Source organism: Salmo salar, chromosome ssa21 (genome assembly GCF_905237065.1).
Source record: "Salmo salar chromosome ssa21, Ssal_v3.1, whole genome shotgun sequence".
Lineage (NCBI taxonomy): Eukaryota > Metazoa > Chordata > Actinopteri > Salmoniformes > Salmonidae > Salmo > Salmo salar.
Window position 1 is genome coordinate 59,145,593 of NC_059462.1, and position 24,874 is coordinate 59,170,466.

The 24,874-nt window shown below is 49.1% G+C and overlaps 1 protein-coding gene across 11 annotated transcripts in view; it reads left to right on the forward strand.

The window, feature by feature from the left end:
• dip2a (disco-interacting protein 2 homolog A) overlaps window positions 1-24,874 on the forward strand; it is a 286,178-nt gene that overhangs the window by 194,676 nt on the left and 66,628 nt on the right. For all 11 annotated transcript variants that reach the window (XR_006761253.1, XM_045704956.1, XM_045704958.1 and 8 more), the window contains 2 exons: window positions 295-409; window positions 18,264-18,403. Coding sequence is in view for 10 of the 11 variants with exons in the window: in XM_045704956.1 (XP_045560912.1) it covers window positions 295-409; window positions 18,264-18,403 (255 nt within the window). In the remaining variant the exon portion in view is untranslated. The remainder of the gene's footprint in view (window positions 1-294; window positions 410-18,263; window positions 18,404-24,874) is intronic.

Consider the following 24,874-nt stretch of genomic DNA (forward strand, 5'->3'; position numbering starts at 1 on the left):
GTACATACTATACTGCCAGGACACACTGCCTGTACATACTATACTGCCAGTACACACTATACTGCCAGTACACACTGCCAGTACTATACTGCCTGTACATACTATACTACCAGTACACACTGTCTGTACATACTATACTGCCAGTACACACTATACTGCCAGTACTATACTGCCTGTACATACTATACTGCCAGTACACACTATACTGAGCTCTGTAAGTCTTGATACTGTATCACAAAGACTCCTACTTAGTTCCCACGCCTCAGGACTGATGTGATGTGTGTCTGTGAACAGGGTCGATATCCTCGTGTGATGCCTTCCTGAGCGTGTTCCAGGGACGAGGGCTACGTCCTGAAGTGATCTGTCCATGTGCCAGCTCTGCTGAGGGCATGACGGTCGCCATCCGAAGGTACGCCGAGCCATATGAAAACCTACACACAGAGAATCCCCCTTGACCTAATCCACATTTTGTTATTTTTTTTATTTAACCTTTATTTAACGAGGCAAGTCAGTTAAGAACAGATTCTTATTTACAATGACGGCCTACCAGGGAACAGGGGGTTAAACTGCCTTGTTCAGGGGCAGAACGACAGATTTTTACCTTGTCAGCTCTGGGATTCGATCTAGCAACCTTTCGGTTACTGGTCCAACGCTCTAACCACAAGGCTACCTGCTGGTTACTGGCCCAACGCTCTAACCACTAGGCTACCTGCTGGTTACTGGCCCAACGCTCTAACCACTAGGCTACCTGCTGGTTACTGGCCCAACGCTCTAACCACTAGGCTACCTGCTGGTTACTGGCCCAACGCTCTAACCACTAGGCTACCTGCTGGTTACTGGCCCAACGCTCTAACCACTAGGCTACCTGCTGGTTACTGGCCCAACGCTCTAACCACTAGGCTACCTGCTGGTTACTGGCCCAACGCTCTAACCACTAGGCTACCTGCTGGTTACTGGCCCAACGCTCTAACCACTAGGCTACCTGCTGGTTACTGGTCCAACGCTCTAACCACTAGGCTACCTGCTGGTTACTGGCCCAACGCTCTAACCACTAGGCTACCTGCTGGTTACTGGCCCAACGCTCTAACCACTAGGCTACCTGCTGGTTACTGGCCCAACGCTCTAACCACTAGGCTACCTGCTGGTTACTGGCCCAACGCTCTAACCACTAGGCTACCTGCTGGTAACTGGCCCAACGCTCTAACCACTAGGCTACCCTGGTTACTGGTCCAACGCTCTAACCACTAGGCTACCTGCTGGTTACTGGCCCAACGCTCTAACCACTAGGCTACCTGCTGGTTACTGGCCCAACGCTCTAACCACTAGGCTACCCTGGTTACTGGTCCAACACTCTAACCACTAGGCTACCTGCTGGTTACTGGCCCAACGCTCTAACCACTAGGCTACCCTGGTTACTGGTCCAACGCTCTAACCACTAGGCTACCTGCTGGTTACTGGTCCAACGCTCTAACCACTAGGCTACCTGCCGCCTCTACACTCTAACCACTAGGCTACCTGCTGGTTACTGGCCCAACGGTCTAACCACTAGGCTACCTGCTGGTTACTGGCCCAACGCTCTAACCACTAGGCTACCTGCTGGTAACTGGCCCAACGCTCTAACCACTAGGCTACCCTGCTGGTTACAGGTCAACACTCTAACCACTAGGCTACCTGCTGGTTACTGGCCCAACGCTCTAACCACTAGGCTACCCTGGTTACTGGTCCAACGCTCTAACCACTAGGCTACCCTGGTTACTGGTCCACCGCTCTAACCACTAGGCTACCCTGGTTACTGGCCCAACGCTCTAACCACTAGGCTACCTGCTGGTTACTGGCCCAACGCTCTAACCACTAGGCTACCTGCTGGTTACTGGCCCAACGCTCTAACCACTAGGCTACCTGCTGGTTACTGGCCCAACGCTCTAACCACTAGGCTACCTGCTGGTTACTGGCCCAACGCTCTAACCACTAGGCTACCTGCTGGTTACTGGCCCAACGCTCTAACCACTAGGCTACCTGCTGGTTACTGGCCCAACGCTCTAACCACTAGGCTACCTGCTGGTTACTGGCCCAACGCTCTAACCACTAGGCTACCTGCTGGTTACTGGCCCAACGCTCTAACCACTAGGCTACCTGCTGGTTACTGGCCCAACGCTCTAACCACTAGGCTACCTGCTGGTTACTGGCCCAACGCTCTAACCACTAGGCTACCTGCTGGTTACTGGTCCAACGCTCTAACCACTAGGCTACCTGCTGGTTACTGGCCCAACGCTCTAACCACTAGGCTACCTGCTGGTTACTGTCCCAACGCTCTAACCACTAGGCTACCTGCTGGTTACTGGCCCAACGCTCTAACCACTAGGCTACCTGCTGGTTACTGGCCCAACGCTCTAACTACTAGGCTACCTGCTGGTAACTGGCCCAACGCTCTAACCACTAGGCTACCTGCTGGTTACTGGCCCAACGCTCTAACCACTAGGCTACCTGCTGGTTACTGGCCCAACGCTCTAACCACTAGGCTACCTGCTGGTTACTGGCCCAACGCTCTAACCACTAGGCTACCTGCTGGTTACTGGCCCAACGCTCTAACCACTAGGCTACCTGCTGGTTACTGGCCCAACGCTCTAACCACTAGGCTACCTGCTCGTTACTTGCCCAATGCTCTAACCACTAGGCTACCTGCTGGTTACTGGCCCAACGCTCTAACCACTAGACTACCTGCTGGTTACTGGCCGAACGCTCTAACCACTAGGCTACCCTGCTGGTTACTGGACCAACTCTGTAACCACTAGGCTACCTGCTGGTTACTGGCCCAACGCTCTAACCACTAGGCTACCTGCTGGTTACTGGCCCAATGCTCTAACCACTAGGCTACCTGCTGGTTACTGGCCCAACGCTCTAACCACTAGGCTACCTGCTGGTTACTGGCCCAACGCTCTAACCACTAGGCTACCTGCTGGTTACTGGCCCAACGCTCTAACCACTAGGCTACCTGCTGGTTACTGGCCCAACGCTCTAACCACTAGGCTACCTGCTGGTTACTGGCCCAACGCTCTAACCACTAGGCTACCTGCTGGTTACTGGCCCAACGCTCTAACCACTAGGCTACCTGCTGGTTACTGGCCCAACGCTCTAACCACTAGGCTACCTGATGGTTACTGGCCCAACGATCTAACCACTAGGCTACCTGCTGGTTACTGGCCCAACGCTCTATTGTAGTTACTCCACAGTACCAACCTGAAGGAACGAAGCATCAAGTCAGTAAAGTCAAAAAATACTGGAGGGAAAAAAAAACGTCATGAATACAAAGTATTATGTTTGGACAATCCAATACAACACATTACTGAGTACGACTCTTCATATTTTCCAAACTTAGTGGTGGCTGCATCATGTTATGGGTATGCTTGTAATTGTTAAGTACTGGGGAGTTTTTCAGAATATAGAGTGTCGTGACGTGACTATCATGAAGGTGGTGACTGCTATTTATCTAATAATTACCTACTACGTTTAATTATTTCTCGATTAAATGAATCATGTAACAATGAACTCATTAGAAATGTGGGTATGTCTCTGATTGTCGACAAGATGTCACTCTGTCCTTCTTAGTTTTCTGTTTACTTGCACTCGTTCTGGAAGAGTGGTCTCCTGAGGACGGCTAATCAGCCGTGATGATGATCCCCAGAGTGGTCTCCTGAGGACGGCTAATCAGCCGTGTCGATGATCCCAGAGTGGTCTCCTGAGGACGGCTAATCAGCCGTGTCGATGATCCCAGAGTGGTCTCCTGAGGACGGCTAATCAGCCGTGTCGATGATCCCAGAGTGGTCTCCTGCGGACGGCTAATCAGCCGTGTCGATGATCCCAGAGTGGTCTCCTGAGGACGGCTAATCAGCCGTGTTGGGGATCCCAGAGTGGTCTCCTGAGGACGGCTAATCAGCCGTGTCGATGATCCTCAGAGTGGTCTCCTGAGGACGGCTAATCAGCCGTGTCGATGATCCCAGAGTGGTCTCCTGAGGACGGCTAATCAGCCGTGATGATGATCCCAGAGTGGTCTCCTGAGGACGGCTAATCCGCCGTGTCGATGATCCCAGAGTGGTCTCCTGAGGACGGCTAATCAGCCGTGTCGATGATCCCAGAGTGGTCTTCTGAGGACGGCTAATCAGCCGTGTCGATGATCCTCAGAGTGGTCTCCTGAGGACGGCTAATCAGCCGTGTCGATGATCCCAGAGTGGTCTCCTGAGGACGGCTAATCAGCCGTGTCGATGATCCTCAGAGTGGTCTCCTGAGGACGGCTAATCAGCCGTGTCGATGATCCCAGAGTGGTCTCCTGAGGACGGCTAATCAGCCGTGTCGGGGATCCCAGAGTGGTCTCCTGAGGACGGCTAATCAGCCGTGTCGATGATCCCAGAGTGGTCTCCTGAGGACGGCTAATCAGCCGTGTCGATGATCCTCAGAGTGGTCTCCTGAGGACGGCTAATCAGCCGTGTCGATGATCCCAGAGTGGTCTCCTGAGGACGGCTAATCAGCCGTGATGATGATCCCCAGAGTGGTCTCCTGAGGACGGCTAATCAGCCGTGTCGATGATCCCAGAGTGGTCTCCTGAGGACGGCTAATCAGCCGTGATGATGATCCCAGAGTGGTCTCCTGAGGACGGCTAATCAGCCGTGTCGATGATCCCAGAGTGGTCTCCTGAGGACGGCTAATCAGCCGTGATGATGATCCCCAGAGTGGTCTCCTGAGGACGGCTAATCAGCCGTGTCGATGATCCCAGAGTGGTCTCCTGAGGACGGCTAATCAGCCGTGTCGATGATCCCAGAGTGGTCTCCTGAGGACGGCTAATCAGCCGTGTCGATGATCCTCAGAGTGGTCTCCTGAGGACGGCTAATCAGCCGTGTCGATGATCCCAGAGTGGTCTCCTGAGGACGGCTAATCAGCCGTGTCGATGATCCTCAGAGTGGTCTCCTGAGGACGGCTAATCAGCCGTGTCGATGATCCCAGAGTGGTCTCCTGAGGACGGCTAATCAGCCGTGTCGATGATCCCAGAGTGGTCTCCTGAGGACGGCTAATCAGCCGTGTCGATGACCCCCAGAGTGGTCTCCTGAGGACGGCTAATCAGCCGTGTCGATGACCCCCAGAGTGGTCTCCTGAGGACGGCTAATCAGCCGTGTCGATGATCCCAGAGTGGTCTCCTGAGGACGGCTAATCAGCCGTGTCGATGATCCCAGAGTGGTCTCCTGAGGACGGCTAATCAGCCGTGTCGATGATCCCAGAGTGGTCTCCTGAGGACGGCTAATCAGCCGTGTCGATGATCCCAGAGTGGTCTCCTGCGGACGGCTAATCAGCCGTGTCGATGATCCCCAGAGTGGTCTCCTGAGGACGGCTAATCAGCCGTGTCGATGATCCCAGAGTGGTCTCCTGAGGACGGCTAATCAGCCGTGTCGATGATCCCAGAGTGGTGATGAGAGCAGTGTAGACAACGATGATTTGGAGAGAATAACCGGATGGTCCTACTGAAATTGACCTTCTAAGGCACAGTACTTAGAACAGCTACTGAACCGTAACATTGATTGGTAAGAGGTTGCTTTGTCTTCGACCTCGTGTTGCGTTTTGGGGTTGTGACTAATTGTAGACCTCAGCTGCAGCGCGTGGTCATTCTAGTCTGATAGGTTAATTCTTAACTCAAACGCTTTATGCCCTCGGGTCAAAAGGGGTGTTTACATCACGCTGACACGCTCTCTGGGTTCCCTGGGCTAGTTACGAGGCAAGATATCAACATTTACTCTCTTATTAGAGAACTAAAAATACAATCTTATCGTCACAAAAACATTCTCTTTATCCTGGATATTTTCTACACAACGTAAAGGATGTAAACATGATACACATTGCGAAAGACCTTCAAGTTACAATGTTTTTTGTTATAACGTCGTCATTCAACTTTTAATGACATCACAAAATAGACATTCATCTTTCACGTTCTTTATCTCATCATTACCAACATTCGAAGGATGAAATATACTGCTCACAAAAAATAAAGGGAACACTTAAACAACACATCCTAGATCTGAATGAAAGAAATAATCTTATTAAATACTTTTTTCTTTAAATAGTTGAATGTGCTGACAACAAAATCACACAAAAATAATCAATGGAAATCCAATTTATCAACCCATGGAGGTCTGGATTTGGAGTCACACTCAAAATTAAAGTGGAAAACCACACTACAGGCTGATCCAACTTTGATGTAATGTCCTTAAAACAAGTCAAAATGAGGCTCAGTAGTGTGTGTGGCCTCCACGTGCCTGTATTTACATTTACATTTAAGTCATTTAGCAGACGCTCTTATCCAGAGCGACTTACAAATTGGTGCATTCACCTTATAATATCCAGTGGAACAACCACTTTACAATAGTGCATCTAAATCTTTTAAGGGGGGGTTAGAAGGATTACTTTATCCTATCCCAGGTATTCCTTAAAGAGGTGGGGTTTCAGGTGTCTCCGGAAGGTGGTGATTGACTCCGCTGTCCTGGCGTCGTGAGGGAGCTTGTTCCACCATTGGGGTGCCAGAGCAGCGAACAGTTTTGACTGGGCTGAGCGGGAACTGTGCTTCCTCAGAGGTAGGGAGGCGAGCAGGCCAGAGGTGGATGAACGCAGTGCCCTTGTTTGGGTGTAGGGCCTGATCAGAGCCTGAAGGTACGGAGGTGCCGTTCCCCTCACAGCTCCGTAGGCAATCACCATGGTCTTGTAGCGGATGCGAGCTTCAACTGGAAGCCAGTGGAGAGAGCGGAGGAGCGGGGTGACGTGAGAGAACTTGGGAAGGTTGAACACCAGACGGGCTGCGGCGTTCTGGATGAGTTGTAGGGGTTTAATGGCACAGGCAGGGAGCCCAGCCAACAACGAGTTGCAGTAATCCAGACGGGAGATGACAAGTGCCTGGATTAGGACCTGCGCCGCTTCCTGTGTGAGGCAGGGTCGTACTCTGCGAATGTTGTAGAGCATGAACCTACAGGATCGGGTCACCGCCTTGATGTTAGTGGAGAACGACAGGGTGTTGTCCAGGGTCACGCCGAGGCTCTTAGCACTCTGGGAGGAGGACACAAGGGAGTTGTCAACCGTGATGGCGAGATCATGGAACGGGCAGTCCTTCCCCGGGAGGAAGAGCAGCTCCGTCTTGCCGAGGTTCAGCTTGAGGTGGTGATCCATCATCCACACTGATATGTCTGCCAGACATGCAGAGATGCGATTCGCCACCTGGTTGTCAGAAGGGGGAAAGGAGAAGATTAATTGTGTGTCATCTGCATAGCAATGATATGAGAGACCATGTGAGGATATGACAGAGCCAAGTGACTTGGTGTATAGCGAGAATAGGCGTGGGCCTAGAACAGAGCCCTGGGGGACACCAGTGGTGAGAGCACGTAGTGCGGAGACAGATTCTCGCCATGCCACCTGGTAGGAGCGACCTGTCAGGTAGGACGCAATCCAAGCGTGGGCCGCGCCGGAGATGCCCAGCTCGGAGAGGGTGGAGAGGAGGATCTGATGGTTCACGGTATCAAAGGCAGCAGATAGGTCTAGAAGGATGAGAGCAGAGGAGAGAGAGTTAGCTTTAGCAGTGCGGAGAGCCTCCGTGACACAGAGAAGAGCAGTCTCAGTTGAATGCCCAGTCTTGAAACCTGACTGATTAGGATCAAGGTCATTCTGAGAGAGATAGCAAGAGAGCTGGCCAAGGACGGCACGTTCAAGAGTTTTGGAGAGAAAGGAAAGAAGGGATACTGGTCTGTAGTTGTTGACATCGGAGGGATCGAGTGTAGGTTTTTTCAGAAGGGGTGCAACTCTCGCTCTCTTGAAGACGGAAGGGACGTAGCCAGCGGTCAAGGATGAGTTGATGAGCGAGGTGAGGTAGGGGAGAAGGTCTCCGGAAATGGTCTGGAGAAGAGAGGAGGGGATAGGGTCAAGTGGGCAGGTTGTTGGGCGGCCGGCCGTCACAAGACGCGAGATTTCATCTGGAGAGAGAGGGGAGAAAGAGGTCAAAGCACAGGGTAGGGCAGTGTGAGCAGGACCAGCGGTGTCATTTGACTTAGCAAACGAGGATCGGATGTCGTCAACCTTCTTTTCAAAATGGTTGATGAAGTCATCCGCAGAGAGGGAGGAGGGGGGGGGGGGAGGAGGATTCAGGAGGGAGGAGAAGGTAGCAAAGAGCTTCCGAGGGTTAGAGGCAGATGCTTGGAGTTTAGAGTGGTAGAAAGTGGCTTTAGCAGCAGAGACAGAAGAGGAAAATGTAGAGAGGAGGAAGTGAAAGGATGCCAGGTCCGCAGGGGAGGCGAGTTTTCCTCCATTTCCGCTCGGCTGCCCGGAGCCCTGTTCTGTGAGCTCGCAGTGAGTCGTCGAGCCACGGAGCAGGAGGGGAGGACCGAGCCGGCCTGGAGGATAGGGGACAGAGAAAATCAAAGGATGCAGAGAGGGAGGAGAGGAGGGTTGAGGAGGCAGAATCAGGAGATAGGTTGGAGAAGGTTTGAGCAGAGGGAAGAGATGATAGGATGGAAGAGGAGAGAGTAGCGGGAGAGAGAGAGCGAAGGTTGGGACGGCGCAATACCATCCGAGTAGGGGCAGAGTGAGAAGTGTTGGATGAGAGCGAGAGGGAAAAGGATACAAGGTAGTGGTCGGAGACTTGGAGGGGAGTTGCAATGAGATTAGTGGAAGAACAGCATCTAGTAAAGATGAGGTCAAGCGTATTGCCTGCCTTGTGAGTAGGGGGGGAAGGTGAGAGGGTGAGGTCGAAAGAGGAGAGGAGTGGAAAGAAGGAGGCAGAGAGGAATGAGTCAAAGGTAGACGTGGGAAGGTTAAAGTCACCCAGAACTGTGAGAGGTGAGCCATCCTCAGGAAAGGAACTTATCAAGGCGTCAAGCTCATTGATGAACTCTCCAAGGGAACCTGGAGGGCGATAAATGATAAGGATGTTAAGCTTGAAAGGGCTGGTAACTGTGACAGCATGGAATTCAAATGAGGAGATAGACAGATGGGTCAGGGGAGAAAGAGAGAATGTCCACTTGGGAGAGATGAGGATTCCAGTGCCACCACCCCGCTGGCTCGATGCTCTAGGGGTATGCGAGAACACGTAGGCAGACGAGGAGAGAGCAGTAGGAGTAGCAGTGTTATCTGTGGTAATCCATGTTTCCGTCAGCGCCAGGAAGTCTAGGGACTGGAGGGTAGCATAGGCTGAGATGAACTCAGCCTTGTTGGCCGCAGACCGGCAGTTCCAGAGGCTGCCGGAGACCTGGAACTCCACGTGGGTCGTGCGCGCTGGGACCACCAGGTTAGAGTGGCAGCGGCCACGCGGTGTGGAGCGTTTGTATGGCCTGTGCAGAGGGGAGAGAACAGGGATAGACAGACACATAGTAGACAAGCTACAGAAGAGGCTACGCTAATGCAAAGGAGATTGGACTGACAAGTGGACTACACGTCTCGAATGTTCAGAAAGTTAAGCTTACGTTGCAAAAATCTTATTGACTAAAATGATACAGTACTGCTGGCTGGTGGAGTAGGCTAGCTAGCAGTGGCTGCGTTGTTGACTTTGAATGTGTAGCTGGCTAGGTAACCTCGATAGTTTCAGTACTACACCTTGTCATGATACAAAGCAACTTTGTAGCTAGCTAGCTAACATAACACTAATCAAGACGTTCCTTGTAATGTATTTAGTTTCTACAATGCTGCTCGTCGGTAATAGTTGGCTGGGTTAGGAAAAATGGCGTCGCGGGGGACGGAAATAGCTGGCTAGCTACCCTCGATGGCTGGCTAGCTAACCTCGGTAATTACTAAGCTACACAATTATCAAGCTATGACAAAGACAACTAAGTAGCTAGCTAGCTAACACTAGTCAAATCGTTCCGTTGTAAAGTATTAGTATCTACAGCGCTGCTAGTCGGTAACGGTTGGCTAGCTAGCAGTGGGTTAATGATGACTAGGTGTGTTGACTAAGTCTGGCGCCGCGTCGCGGCTGGCTAGCTCACCTCGATAATTACTCAAACTACACAATTATCTTAGATACAGAGACAGCAAAGACAACTATGTAGCTGGCTAACTAACACTAACACCACACTAATCAAGTCGTTACGTTGTAATGTAATAGTTTCTACAGTGCTGCTAGTCGGTAGAAGTTGGCTAGCTAGCAGTGATGACTAGCTAGCTAGCAGCTAGCAGTGTTGACTACGTTAGGAGGACGAAGATAGCTAGCCTCGATAATTACTCAATTACTCACAATTATCTTTGATACAAAGACGGCTATGTAGCTAGCTAAGAAGAATTGCTCAGATCAAACAAATCAAGCCGTTGTAATGTAGTGAAGTGTAATATGGGCATGCTCCTGATGAGGTGGCGGATGGTCTCCTGAGGGATCTCCTCCCAGACCTGGACTAAAGCATCCGCCAACTCCTGGACAGTCTGTGGTGCAACGTGGCATTGGTGGATGGAGTGAGACATGATGTCCCAGATGTGCTCAATTGGATTCAGGTCTGGGGAACGGGCGGGCCAGTCCATAGCATCAATGCCTTCCTCTTGCAAGAACTGCTGACACACTCCAGCCACATGAGGTCTAGCATTGTCTTGCATTAGGAGGAACCCAGGGCCAACCGCACCAGCATATGGTCTCACAAGGGGTCTGAGGATCTCATCTCGGTACCTAATGGCAGTCAGGCTACCTCTGGCGAGCACATGGAGGGCTGTGCGGCCCCCCCAAAGAAATGCCACCCCACACCATGACTAACCCACTGCCAAACCGGTCATGCTGGAGGATGTTGCAGGCAGCAGAAGGTTCTCCACGGCATCTCCAGACTCTGTCACGTCTGTCACGTGCTCAGTGTGAACCTGCTTTCATCTGGGAAGAGCACAGTGGCGAATTTGCCAATCTTGGTGTTCTCTGGCAAATGCCAAACGTCCTGCACGGTGTTGGGCTGTAAGCACAACCCCCACCTGTGGACGTCGGGCCCTCATACCACCCTCATGGAGTCTGTTTCTAACCGTTTGAGCAGACACATGCACATTTATGGCCTGCTGGAGGTCATTTTCCAGGGCTCTGGTAGTGATTCTCCTGCTCCTCCTTGCACAAAGGCGGAGGTAGCGGTCCTGCTGCTGGGTTGTTGCCCTCCTACGGCCTCCTCCACGTCTCCTGATGTACTGGCCTGTCTCCTGGTAGCGCCTCCATGCTCTGGACACTACGCTGACAGACACAGCAAACCTTGCCACAGCTCGCATTGATGTGCCATCCTGGATGAGCTGCACTACCTGAGCCACTTGTGTGGTTTGTAGACTCCGTCTCATGCTACCACTAGAGTGAAAGCACCGCCAGCATTCAAAAGTGACCAAAACATCAGCCAGGAAGCATAGGAACTGAGAAGTGGTCTGTGGTCCCCACCTGCAGAACCACTCCTTTATTGGGGGTGTCTTGCTAATTGCCTATAATTTCCACCTGTTGTCTATTCCATTTGCACAACAGCATGTGAAATGTATTGTCAATCAGTGTTGCTTCCTAAGTGGACAGTTTGATTTCACAGAAGTGTGATTGACTTGGAGTTACATTGTGTTGTTTAAGTGTTCCCTTTATTTTTTTGAGCAGTGTTTATAGTATGGTTAGGGATGGTTCTGTTAGTGATGTTATAGGTCTGGGACCAGGCTAGGTATTGAATATATATTTCTAGGTATTGAATATATATTTCTAGGTATTGTCTATATATTTCTAGGTATTGTCTATATATTTCTAGGTATTGTATATATATTTCTAGGTATTGAATATATATTTCTAGGTATTGTCTATATATTTCTAGGTATTGTCTATATATTTCTAGGTATTGTATATATATTTCTAGGTATAGTATATATATTTCTCCTCCTGCAGGTGAACAGGTCTGTAGTTAGCATATTGTTATAGTATATAGTATGGTTAGGGATGGTTCTGTTAGTGATGTTATAGGTCTGGGACCAGGCTAGGTATTGTCTATATATTTCTAGGTATTGTCTATATATTTCTAGGTATTGAATATATATTTCTAGGTATAGTATATATATTTCTCCTCCTGCAGGTGACCATTGTTTGATGTTGTGGTTTTGGGCGGTAAACTCTTCATACAGACATTCCGATCACCCAAACTAGGCACCAAAAGGAATCGTCTGCCGCCAATGGTTTACGATCGAGTGAGGTGTTGTAAAACCCCCACATCCATCCCTCTTCCCCTCTGCGGGAGAGAGAGAGAGAGCTGATCCACTGGATCCTTTTGGATCCTCACAGGAGAGTCATGACAGGAGCTAAGCACAGGCAAAATCCAAGAGGAAAACCTGGTTTTCTGTTTTCCAACAGACACTGGGACATGGGTTCCCCTTTCAGCAGGACAATAATCTAAAACACAAGGCCAAATATACACTGGGGTTGCTTACCAAGAAGACAGTGAATGTTCCTGAGTGGCCGAGTTACAGTTTTGACTTAAATCTACTTGAAAATCTATGGCGAGACCAGAAAATGGTTGGTTAGCAATGATCAACAACCAATTTGAAAGAGCTTGAAAAATTTGAAAAGAATAATAGGAAAATGTTGCCAAATCCAGGTGTGGAAAGCTCTTAGAGACCTCCCTAGAAAGACTCACAGCTATAATCACTGTTAAAGGTGCTTCTTCAAAGTATTCACTCAGGGTTTAAATCAAATCAAATTTGATTTGTTTAATGCGCCGAATACAACAGGTGTAGACCTTACAGTGAATTGCTACTTACAAGCCCTTAACCAATAATGCAGTTGTATTGAAATACCAACAAAAAAAAGTAAGAGATAAGAATAACATGATTAAAGAGCAGCAGGAAATAACAGTAGCGGGGCTATATACAGGGTATTACGGTACAGAGTCAATGTGGAGGCTATATACAGGGTATTACGGTACAGAGTCAATGTGGAGGCTATATACAGGGTATTACGGTACAGAGTCAATGTGGAGGCTATATACAGGGTATTACGGTACAGAGTCAATGTGGAGGCTATATACAGGGTATTACGGTACAGAGTCAATGTGGAGGCTATATACAGGGTATTACGGTACAGAGTCAATGTGGAGGCTATATACAGGGTATTACGGTACAGAGTCAATGTGGAGGCTATATACAGGGTATTACGGTACAGAGTCAATGTGGAGGCTATATACAGGGGGTACCGGTACAGAGTCAATGTGGAGGCTATATACAGGGTATTACGGTACAGAGTCAATATGGAGGCTCTATACAGGGTATTACGGTACAGAGTCAATGTGGAGGCTATATACAGGGTATTACGGTACAGAGTCAATGTGGAGGCTATATACAGGGGTACCGGTACAGAGTCAATGTGGAGGCTATATACAGGGGGTACCGGTACAGAGTCAATGTGGAGGCTATATACAGGGTATTACGGTACAGAGTCAATGTGGAGGCTATATACAGGGGGTACCGGTACAGAGTCAATGTGGAGGCTATATACAGGGGGTACCGGTACAGAGTCAATGTGGAGGCTATATACAGGGGGTACCGGTACAGAGTCAATGTGGAGACTATATACAGGGGGTACCGGTACAGAGTCAATGTGGAGGCTATATACAGGGGGTACCGGTACAGAGTCAATGTGGAGGCTATATACAGGGGGTACCGGTACAGAGTCAATGTGGAGGCTATATACAGGGTATTACGGTACAGAGTCAATGTGGAGGCTATATACAGGGGGTACCGGTACAGAGTCAATGTGGAGGCTATATACAGGGGGTACCGGTACAGAGTCAATGTGGAGGCTATATACAGGGTATTACGGTACAGAGTCAATGTGGAGGCTATATACAGGGGGTACCGGTACAGAGTCAATGTGGAGGCTATATACAGGGTATTACGGTACAGAGTCAATGTGGAGGCTATATACAGGGGTACCGGTACAGAGTCAATGTGGAGGCTATATACAGGGGGGTACCGGTACAGAGTTAATGTGGAGACTATATACAGGGGGTACCGGTACAGAGTCAATGTGGAGGCTATATACAGGGGGTACCGGTACAGAGTCAATGTGGAGGCTATATACAGGGGGTACCGGTACAGAGTCAATGTGGAGGCTATATACAGGGGGTACCGGTACAGAGTCAATGTGGAGGCTATATACAGGGGTACCGGAACAGAGTCAATGTGGAGGCTATATACAGGGGGTACCGGTACAGAGTCAATGTGGAGGCTATATACAGGGGGTACCGGTACAGAGTCAATGTGGAGGCTATATACAGGGTATTACGGTACAGAGTCAATGTGGAGGCTATATACAGGGGGTACCGGTACAGAGTCAATGTGGAGGCTATATACAGGGGGTACCGGTACAGAGTCAATGTGGAGGCTATATACAGGGGGTACCGGTACAGAGTCAATGTGGAGGCTATATACAGGGTGTTACGGTACAGAGTCAATGTGGAGGCTATATACAGGGTATTACGGTACAGAGTCAATGTGGAGGCTATATACAGGGTATTACGGTACAGAGTCAATGTGGAGGCTATATACAGGGTATTACGGTACAGAGTCAATGTGGAGGCTATATACAGGGTATTACGGTACAGAGTCAATGTGGAGGCTATATACAGGGTATTACGGTACAGAGTCAATGTGGAGGCTATATACAGGGTATTACGGTACAGAGTCAATGTGGAGGCTATATACAGGGGGTACCGGTACAGAGTCAATGTGGAGGCTATATACAGGGTATTACGGTACAGAGTCAATATGGAGGCTCTATACAGGGTATTACGGTACAGAGTCAATGTGGAGGCTATATACAGGGTATTACGGTACAGAGTCAATGTGGAGGCTATATACAGGGGTACCGGTACAGAGTCAATGTGGAGGCTATATACAGGGGGTACCGGTACAGAGTCAATGTGGAGGCTATATACAGGGTATTACGGTACAGAGTCAATGTGGAGGCTATATACAGGGGGTACCGGTACAGAGTCAATGTGGAGGCTATATACAGGGGGTACCGGTACAGAGTCAATGTGGAGGCTATATACAGGGGGTACCGGTACAGAGTCAATGTGGAGACTATATACAGGGGGTACCGGTACAGAGTCAATGTGGAGGCTATATACAGGGGGTACCGGTACAGAGTCAATGTGGAGGCTATATACAGGGGGTACCGGTACAGAGTCAATGTGGAGGCTATATACAGGGTATTACGGTACAGAGTCAATGTGGAGGCTATATACAGGGGGTACCGGTACAGAGTCAATGTGGAGGCTATATACAGGGGGTACCGGTACAGAGTCAATGTGGAGGCTATATACAGGGTATTACGGTACAGAGTCAATGTGGAGGCTATATACAGGGGGTACCGGTACAGAGTCAATGTGGAGGCTATATACAGGGTATTACGGTACAGAGTCAATGTGGAGGCTATATACAGGGGGTACCGGTACAGAGTCAATGTGGAGGCTATATACAGGGGGTACCGGTACAGAGTTAATGTGGAGACTATATACAGGGGGTACCGGTACAGAGTCAATGTGGAGGCTATATACAGGGGGTACCGGTACAGAGTCAATGTGGAGGCTATATACAGGGGGTACCGGTACAGAGTCAATGTGGAGGCTATATACAGGGGGTACCGGTACAGAGTCAATGTGGAGGCTATATACAGGGGTACCGGAACAGAGTCAATGTGGAGGCTATATACAGGGGGTACCGGTACAGAGTCAATGTGGAGGCTATATACAGGGGGTACCGGTACAGAGTCAATGTGGAGGCTATATACAGGGTATTACGGTACAGAGTCAATGTGGAGGCTATATACAGGGGGTACCGGTACAGAGTCAATGTGGAGGCTATATACAGGGGGTACCGGTACAGAGTCAATGTGGAGGCTATATACAGGGGGTACCGGTACAGAGTCAATGTGGAGGCTATATACAGGGTGTTACGGTACAGAGTCAATGTGGAGGCTATATACAGGGTATTACGGTACAGAGTCAATGTGGAGGCTATATACAGGGGGTACCGGTACAGAGTCAATGTGGAGGCTATATACAGGGGGTACCGGTACAGAGTCAATGTGGAGGCTATATACAGGGGGTACCGGTATATAGTCAATGTGGAGGCTATATACGGGGGGTACCGGTACAGAGTCAATGTGGAGGCTATATACAGGGGGTACCGGTACTGAGTCAATGTGGAGGCTATATACAGGGGGTACCGGTACAGAGTCAATGTGGAGGCTATATACAGGGGGTACCGGTACTGAGTCAATGTGGAGGCTATATACAGGGGGTACCGGTACAGAGTCAATGTGGAGGCTATATACAGGGGGTACCGGTACAGAGTCAATGTGGAGGCTATATACAGGGGGTACCGGTACAGAGTCAATGTGGAGGCTATATACAGGGGAGTACCGGTACAGAGTCAATGTGGAGGCTATATACTGGGGGTATCGGTACAGAGTCAATGTGGAGGCTATATACAGGGTATTACGGTACAGAGTCAATGTGGAGGCTATATACAGGGGGTACCGGTACAGAGTCAATGTGGAGGCTATATACAGGGGGTATCGGTACAGAGTCAATGTGGAGGCTATATGCAGAGTATTACGGTACAGAGTCAATGTGGAGGCTATATACAGGGGGTACCGGTACAGAGTCAATGTGGAGGCTATATACAGGGGGTACCGGTACAGAGTCAATGTGGAGGCTATATACAGGGTGTTACGGTACAGAGTCAATGTGGAGGCTATATACAGGGTATTACGGTACAGAGTCAATGTGGAGGCTATATACAGGGGGTACCGGTACAGAGTCAATGTGGAGGCTATATACAGGGGGTACCGGTACAGAGTCAATGTGGAGGCTATATACAGGGGGTACCGGTATATAGTCAATGTGGAGGCTATATACGGGGGGTACCGGTACAGAGTCAATGTGGAGGCTATATACAGGGGGTACCGGTACTGAGTCAATGTGGAGGCTATATACAGGGGGTACCGGTACAGAGTCAATGTGGAGGCTATATACAGGGGGTACCGGTACTGAGTCAATGTGGAGGCTATATACAGGGGGTACCGGTACAGAGTCAATGTGGAGGCTATATACAGGGGGTACCGGTACAGAGTCAATGTGGAGGCTATATACAGGGGGTACCGGTACAGAGTCAATGTGGAGGCTATATACAGGGGAGTACCGGTACAGAGTCAATGTGGAGGCTATATACTGGGGGTATCGGTACAGAGTCAATGTGGAGGCTATATACAGGGTATTACGGTACAGAGTCAATGTGGAGGCTATATACAGGGGGTACCGGTACAGAGTCAATGTGGAGGCTATATACAGGGGGTATCGGTACAGAGTCAATGTGGAGGCTATATGCAGAGTATTACGGTACAGTGTCAATGTGGAGGGGCAACGGTGTTGAGGTAATTGAGTTAATATGTACATATAAGTAGAGTTATTAAAGTGACTATGCATAGATAATAACAGAGCGTAGCAGCAGTGTGGAAGGGGGGGGTGGCAATCAAATAGTCTGGGTAGCCGTTTGATTATATGTTCAGGAGTCTTATGGCTTGGGGGGGTAGAAGCAATTTAGGAGCCTCTTGGACCTAGACTTGGTGCTCTGGTACCGCTTGCCGTGTGGTAGCAGAGAGAACAGTCTATGACTGAGGTGGCTGGAGTCTTTGACAATTTTATAGGGCCTTCCTCTGACACCGCCTGGTATAGAGGTCCTGGATGGCAGGAAGCTTGGCCCCGATGATGTACTGGGCTGTACGCACTACCCTCTGTAGTGCATTGCGGTCGGAGGCCGAGCAGTTGCCGTACCAGGCAGTGATGCAACCAGTCAGGATGCTCTCGAGGGTGCAGCTGTAGAACCTTTTGAGGATCTGAGGACCCATGCCAAATCCTTTCAGTCTTTTGATGGGGAATAGGTTTTGTCGTGCCCTAATCCCTGTATATAAATGTAAATACTGTGAGATATTTCTGTTATTAATTTTCAATAAATTTGCAAAAAATTCAGAAAAACATGTTTTCACTTTGTCATTCTAGGGTATTTTGTGTAGATGGGTGAGAAAAACAAACAATTTAATCCATTTTGAATTCAGGTTGTAACACAACAAAATGTGCAGTAAGTCAAGGTGTATGAATACTTTCTGAAGGCACTATCTGTGTCTGTTTCCCCTCCAGAGTCAGTTGTCCCTCCACCAGGGAAGTTCTGTTAGTTTACCTATATAACCATACTGTATATAAATGTTGGTTCCTCAGACCTCCGGAGTCGGGCGTCGCTCCACCAGGGAAGGCGGTTCTGTCCATGAGTGGTCTGAGCCACAGTGTGATCCGGGTTGACACCGAGGAGAAGCTCTCTGTCCTCACAGTGCAGGACGTGGGCCAGGTCATGCCAGGCGGTACGTCCAGCTAGTACACATTCTACAGCTCATACCAGGCGGTACGTCCAGCTAGTACACATTCTACAGCTCATACCAGGCGGTACGTCCAGCTAGTACACATTCCACAGCTCATACCAGGCGGTACGTCCAGCTAGTACACATTCTACAGCTCATACCAGGCGGTACGTCCAGCTAGTACACATTCTACAGCTCATACCAGGCTGTACGTCCAGCTAGTACACATTCTACAGCTCATACCAGGCGGTAAGTCCAGCTAGTACACATTCCACAGCTCATACCAGGCGGTACGTCCAGCTAGTACACATTCTACAGCTCATACCAGGCGGTACATCCAGCTAGTACACATTCTACAGCTCATACCAGGCGGTACGTCCAGCTAGTACACATTCTACAGCTCATACCAGGCGGTACATCCAGCTAGTACACATTCTACAGCTCATTCTACAGTTCAGCCCGTTCAGCAGGTAAAGCCAGATAAGTTGCTTACTTTTATTAAAGAACAGCCTGTAACAGGGGAAAACCTAAAGAACAGCCCGTAACAGGGGGGAAACCTAAAGAACAGCCCGTAACCGGGGGAAAACCTAAAGAACAGCCTGTAACAGGGGAAACCTAAAGAACAGCCTGTAACAGGGGGGAAACCTAAAGAACAGCCTGTAACAGGGGGAAAACCTAAAGAACAGCCTGTAACAGGGGGTAACCTAAAGAACAGCCTGTAACAGGGGGGAAACCTAAAGAACAGCCTGTAACGGGGGGAAAACCTAAAGAACAGCCTGTAACGGGGGGAAAACCTAAAGAACAGCCTGTAACAGGGGGGAAACCTAAAGAACAGCCTGTAACAGCATTATGCATTGAATCTATTCTACCGCGCCCAGAAATCTGCTCCTTTTACTCTCTGTTCCGAACGCACTAGAAGACCAGTTCTTATAGTATTTAGCCGTACCCTTATCCTACTTCTCCTCTGTTCCTCTGGTGATGTAGAGGTTAGTCCAGGCCCTGCAATGCCTTGCTCCACTCCTACTCCCCAGGCGCTCTCATTTGTTGACTTCTGTAACCGTAAAAGCCTTGGTTTCATGCATGTTAACATTAGAAGCCTCCTCCCTAAGTTTGTTTTATTCACTGCTTTAGCACACTCCGCCAACCCAGATGTCCTAGCCGTGTCTGAATCCTGGCTTAGAAAGGCAACCAAAAATTATGACATTTCCATCCCTAACTATAACATTTTCCGACAAGATAGAACTGCCAAAGGGGGCGGAGTTAGCCTGCAGAGTTCTGTCAAATCGAGCTTCTACTTTTAAAAATCCACCTTTCCAGAAACAAGTCTCTCACTGTTGCCGCCTGTTATAGACCCCAGCTGTGCCCTGGACACCATATGTGAATTAATCGCCCCCATCTATCTTCAGAGCTCGTGCTACTAGGTGACCTAAACTGGGACATGCTTAACACCCCGGCCATCCTACAATCTAAGCTAGATGCCCTCAATCTCACACAAATTATCAAGGAACCTACCAGGTACAACCCTAAATCCGTAAACATGGACACCCTCATAGATATCATCCTGACCAACTTGCCCTCTAAATACACCTCTCCTGTCTTCAACCAGGATCTCAGCGACCACTGCCTCATTGCCTGCGTGCGTAACGGGTCTGCGGTCAAACGACCAGCCCTCATCACTGTCAATCACTCACTAAAACACTTCAGCGAGCAGGCCTTTCTAATCGACCTGGCCTGGATATCCTGGAAGGATATTGACCTCATCCCGTCAGTAGAGGATGCCTGGTTGCTCTTCAAAAGTGCTTTCCTCTCCATCTTAAATAAGCATGTCCCATTCAAAAAATGTAGAACCAAGAACAGATATAGCCCTTGATTCACCCCAGACTTGACTGCCCTTGACCAGCACAAGAACATCCTGTGGCGTTCTGCATTAGCATCGAATAACCCCCGCGATATGCAACTTTTCAGGGAAGTCAGGAACCAAAATACACAGGCAGTTAGGAAAGCTAAGGCTAGCTTTTTCAAACAGAAATGTTCTTCCTGTAGCACTAATTCCAAAAAGTTTTGGGACACTGTAAAGTCCATGGAGAATAAGAGCACCTCCTACCAGCTGTCCACTGCACTGAGGATAGGAAACACTGTCACCACCGATTAATCGATAATTTCAATAAGCATTTTTCTACGGCTGGCCATGCTTGACACCTGGCACCCCTACCCCGGCCAACATCTCACCACCCACTGCAGCAACTTGCCCAAAGCCCCCCCCCCCCCCTTCTTCACCCAAATCCAGACAGCTGATGTTCTGAAAGAGCTGCAAAATCTGAAACAACTATAAATACCTAGGTGTCTGGTTAGACTGTAAACTCTCTTTCCAGACTCACATTTAGCATCTCCAATCCAAAATTAAATCTAGAATCGGCTTTCAAAAGTGCTTCACTCAAGCTGCCAAACATACCCTCGTAAAACTGACCATCCTACCGATCCTTGACTTCGGCGATGTAATTTACAAAATAGCCTCCAACATTCTACTCAGCAAATTGGATGCAGTCTATCACAGTGCCATCCGTTTTGTCACCAAAGCCCCATATACTACCCACCACTGTGACCTGTACGCTCTCGTTGGCTGGCCCTCGCTTCATACTCGTCGCCAAACCCACTGGCTCCAGGTCATCTATAAGTCTTTGCTAGGTAAAGCTCCGCCTTATCTCAGCTCACTGGTCACCATTGCAACACCCACACGTAGCACACGCTCCAGCAGGTATATCTCACTGGTCATCCCCAAAGCCAACACTTCCTTTGACTGCCTTTCCTTCCAGTTCTCTGCTGCCAATGACTGGAACGAATTAACAAAAGACAAAAAAAAAAAAAAAAACAGCCTGTAACAACGGAAAAATCTAAACAACAGCTTCAGCATCTGTAGGGGAGTTGCAGCGATTGGACGAGACTGTAACTACCAATTGGATATCACGAAGTTGGGGAGAAAAAAGGGTGAAAGTACAACACAAACCCTCGACTTAGCCTGGAACGAGGGAAACACCTAAACAACTTAGCCTGGAACGAGGAAATAACCCTAAACTTAGCCTGGAACGAGGGAAAAACCTAAACAACTTAGCCTGGAACGAGGGAAACACCTAAACAACTTAGCCTGGAACGAGGGGAACACCTAAACAACTTAGCCTGGAACGAGGGAATAACCCTAAACTTAGCCTGGAACGAGGGAAACACCTAAACAACTTAGCCTGGAACGAGGGAAAAACCCTCGACTTAGCCTGGAACGAGGGAAAAACCTAAACAACTTAGCCTGGAACGAGGGAATAACCCTAAACTTAGCCTGGAACGAGGGAAACACCTAAACAACTTAGCCTGGAACGAGGGAAAAACCCTAAACTTAGCCTGGAACGAGGGGAAAACCCTAAACTTAGCCTGGAACGAGGGGAAAACCCTAAACTTAGCCTGGAACGAGGGAAACACCTAAACTTAGCCTGGAACGAGGGAAAAACACTAAACTTAGCCTGGAACGAGGGAAAAACCCTAAACTTAGCCTGGAACGAGGGAAACACCTAAACAACTTAGCCTGGAACGAGGGAAACACCTAAACAACTTAGCCTGGAACGAGGGGAACACCTAAACAACTTAGCCTGGAACGAGGGGAACACCTAATGAACAGCCTGGAACGAGGGAAACACCTAAGGAACAGCCTGGAACGAGGGAAACACCTAATGAACAGCCTGGAACGAGGGAAAAACCCTAAACTTAGCCTGGAACGAGGGAAAAACCTAATGAACAGCCTGGAACGAGGGAAACACCTAATGAACAGCCTGGAACGAGGGAAACACCTAATGAACAGCCTGGAACGAGGGAAAAACCCTAAACTTAGCCTGGAACGAGGGAAAACCCTAAACTTAGCCTGGAACGAGGGAAAACCCTAAACTTAGCCTGGAACGAGGGAAAAACCCTAAACTTAGCCTGGAACGAGGGGAAAACCTAATGAACAGCCTGGAACGGGGGAAAAACCTAATGAACAGCCTGGAACGAGGGAAAAACCCTAAACTTAGCCTGGAACGAGGGAAAAACCTAATGAACAGCCTGGAACGAGGGGAAAACCTAATGAACAGCCTGGAACGAGGGAAAAACCTAATGAACAGCCTGGAACGAGGGAAACACCTAATGAACAGCCTGGAACGAGGGGAAAACCCTAAACTTAGCCTGGAACGAGGGAAAAACCCTAAACTTAGCCTGGAACGAGGGGAACACCTAATGAACAGCCTGGAACGAGGGAAAAACCTAATGAACAGCCTGGAACGAGGGAAAAACCCTAAACTTAGCCTGGAACGAGGGAAAAACCCTAAACTTAGCCTGGAACGAGGGGAAAACCTAATGAACAGCCTGGAACGAGGGGAAAACCTAATGAACAGCCTGGAACGAGGGAAACACCTAATGAACAGCCTGGAACGAGGGAAAAACCCTAAACTTAGCCTGGAACGAGGGAAAAACCCTAAACTTAGCCTGGAACGAGGGGAACACCTAATGAACAGCCTGGAACGAGGGAAAAACCTAATGAACAGCCTGGAACGAGGGAAAAACCTAAACTTAGCCTGGAACGAGGGAAAAACCCTAAACTTAGCCTGGAACGAGGGAAAAACCCTAAACTTAGCCTGGAACGAGGGAAACACCTAATGAACAGCCTGGAACGAGGGAAACACCTAATGAACAGCCTGGAACGAGGGAAACACCTAATGAACAGCCTGGAACGAGGGAAAAACCTAATGAACAGCCTGGAATGAGGGAAACACCTAATGAACAGCCTGGAACGAGGGAAAAACCCTAAACTTAGCCTGGAACGAGGGAAAAACCCTAAACTTAGCCTGGAACGAGGGAAAAACCCTAAACTTAGCCTGGAACGAGGGGAAAACCTAATGAACAGCCTGGAACGAGGGGAAAACCTAATGAACAGCCTGGAACGAGGGAAACACCTAATGAACAGCCTGGAACGAGGGAAAAACCCTAAACTTAGCCTGGAACGAGGGAAAAACCCTAAACTTAGCCTGGAACGAGGGGAACACCTAATGAACAGCCTGGAACGAGGGAAATACCTAATGAACAGCCTGGAACGAGGGAAAAACCCTAAACTTAGCCTGGAACGAGGGAAAAACCCTAAACTTAGCCTGGAACGAGGGGAACACCTAATGAACAGCCTGGAACGAGGGAAATACCTAATGAACAGCCTGGAACGAGGGAAAAACCCTAAACTTAGCCTGGAACGAGGGAAACACCTAATGAACAGCCTGGAACGAGGGAAACACCTAATGAACAGCCTGGAACGAGGGAAACACCTAATGAACAGCCTGGAACGAGGGAAAAACCTAATGAACAGCCTGGAATGAGGGAAACACCTAATGAACAGCCTGGAACGAGGGAAAAACCCTAAACTTAGCCTGGAACGAGGGAAAAACCCTAAACTTAGCCTGGAACGAGGGAAAAACCCTAAACTTAGCCTGGAACGAGGGAAAAACCCTAAACTTAGCCTGGAACGAGGGAAACACCTAATGAACAGCCTGGAACGAGGGAAACACCTAATGAACAGCCTGGAACGAGGGAAAAACCTAATGAACAGCCTGGAACGAGGGAAAAACCTAATGAACAGCCTGGAACGAGGGAAAAACCTAATGAACAGCCTGGAACGAGGGAAAAACCTAATGAACAGCCTGGAACGAGGGAAACACCTAATGAACAGCCTGGAACGAGGGAAACACCCTAAACTTAGCCTGGAACGAGGGAAAAACCCTAAACTTAGCCTGGAACGAGGGAAAAACCCTAAACTTAGCCTGGAACGAGGGAAAAACCCTAAACTTAGCCTGGAACGAGGGGAAAACCTAATGAACAGCCTGGAACGAGGGAAAAACCTAATGAACAGCCTGGAACGAGGGGAAAACCCTAAACTTCGCCTGGAACGAGGGAAACACCTAATGAACAGCCTGGAACGAGGGAAAAACCCTAAACTTAGCCTGGAACGAGGGAAAAACCCTAAACTTAGCCTGGAACGAGGGGAAAACCTAATGAACAGCCTGGAACGAGGGAAAAACCTAATGAACAGCCTGGAACGAGGGAAAAACCCTAAACTTCGCCTGGAACGAGGGAAACACCTAATGAACAGCCTGGAACGAGGGGAAAACCTAATGAACAGCCTGGAACGAGGGAAACACCTAATGAACAGCCTGGAACGAGGGAAACACCCTAAACTTAGCCTGGAACGAGGGAAAAACCCTAAACTTAGCCTGGAACGAGGGAAAAACCCTAAACTTAGCCTGGAACGAGGGGAAAACCTAATGAACAGCCTGGAACGAGGGAAAAACCTAATGAACAGCCTGGAACGAGGGGAAAACCCTAAACTTAGCCTGGAACGAGGGAAAAACCTAATGAACAGCCTGGAACGAGGGGAAAACCTAATGAACAGCCTGGAACGAGGGGAAAACCCTA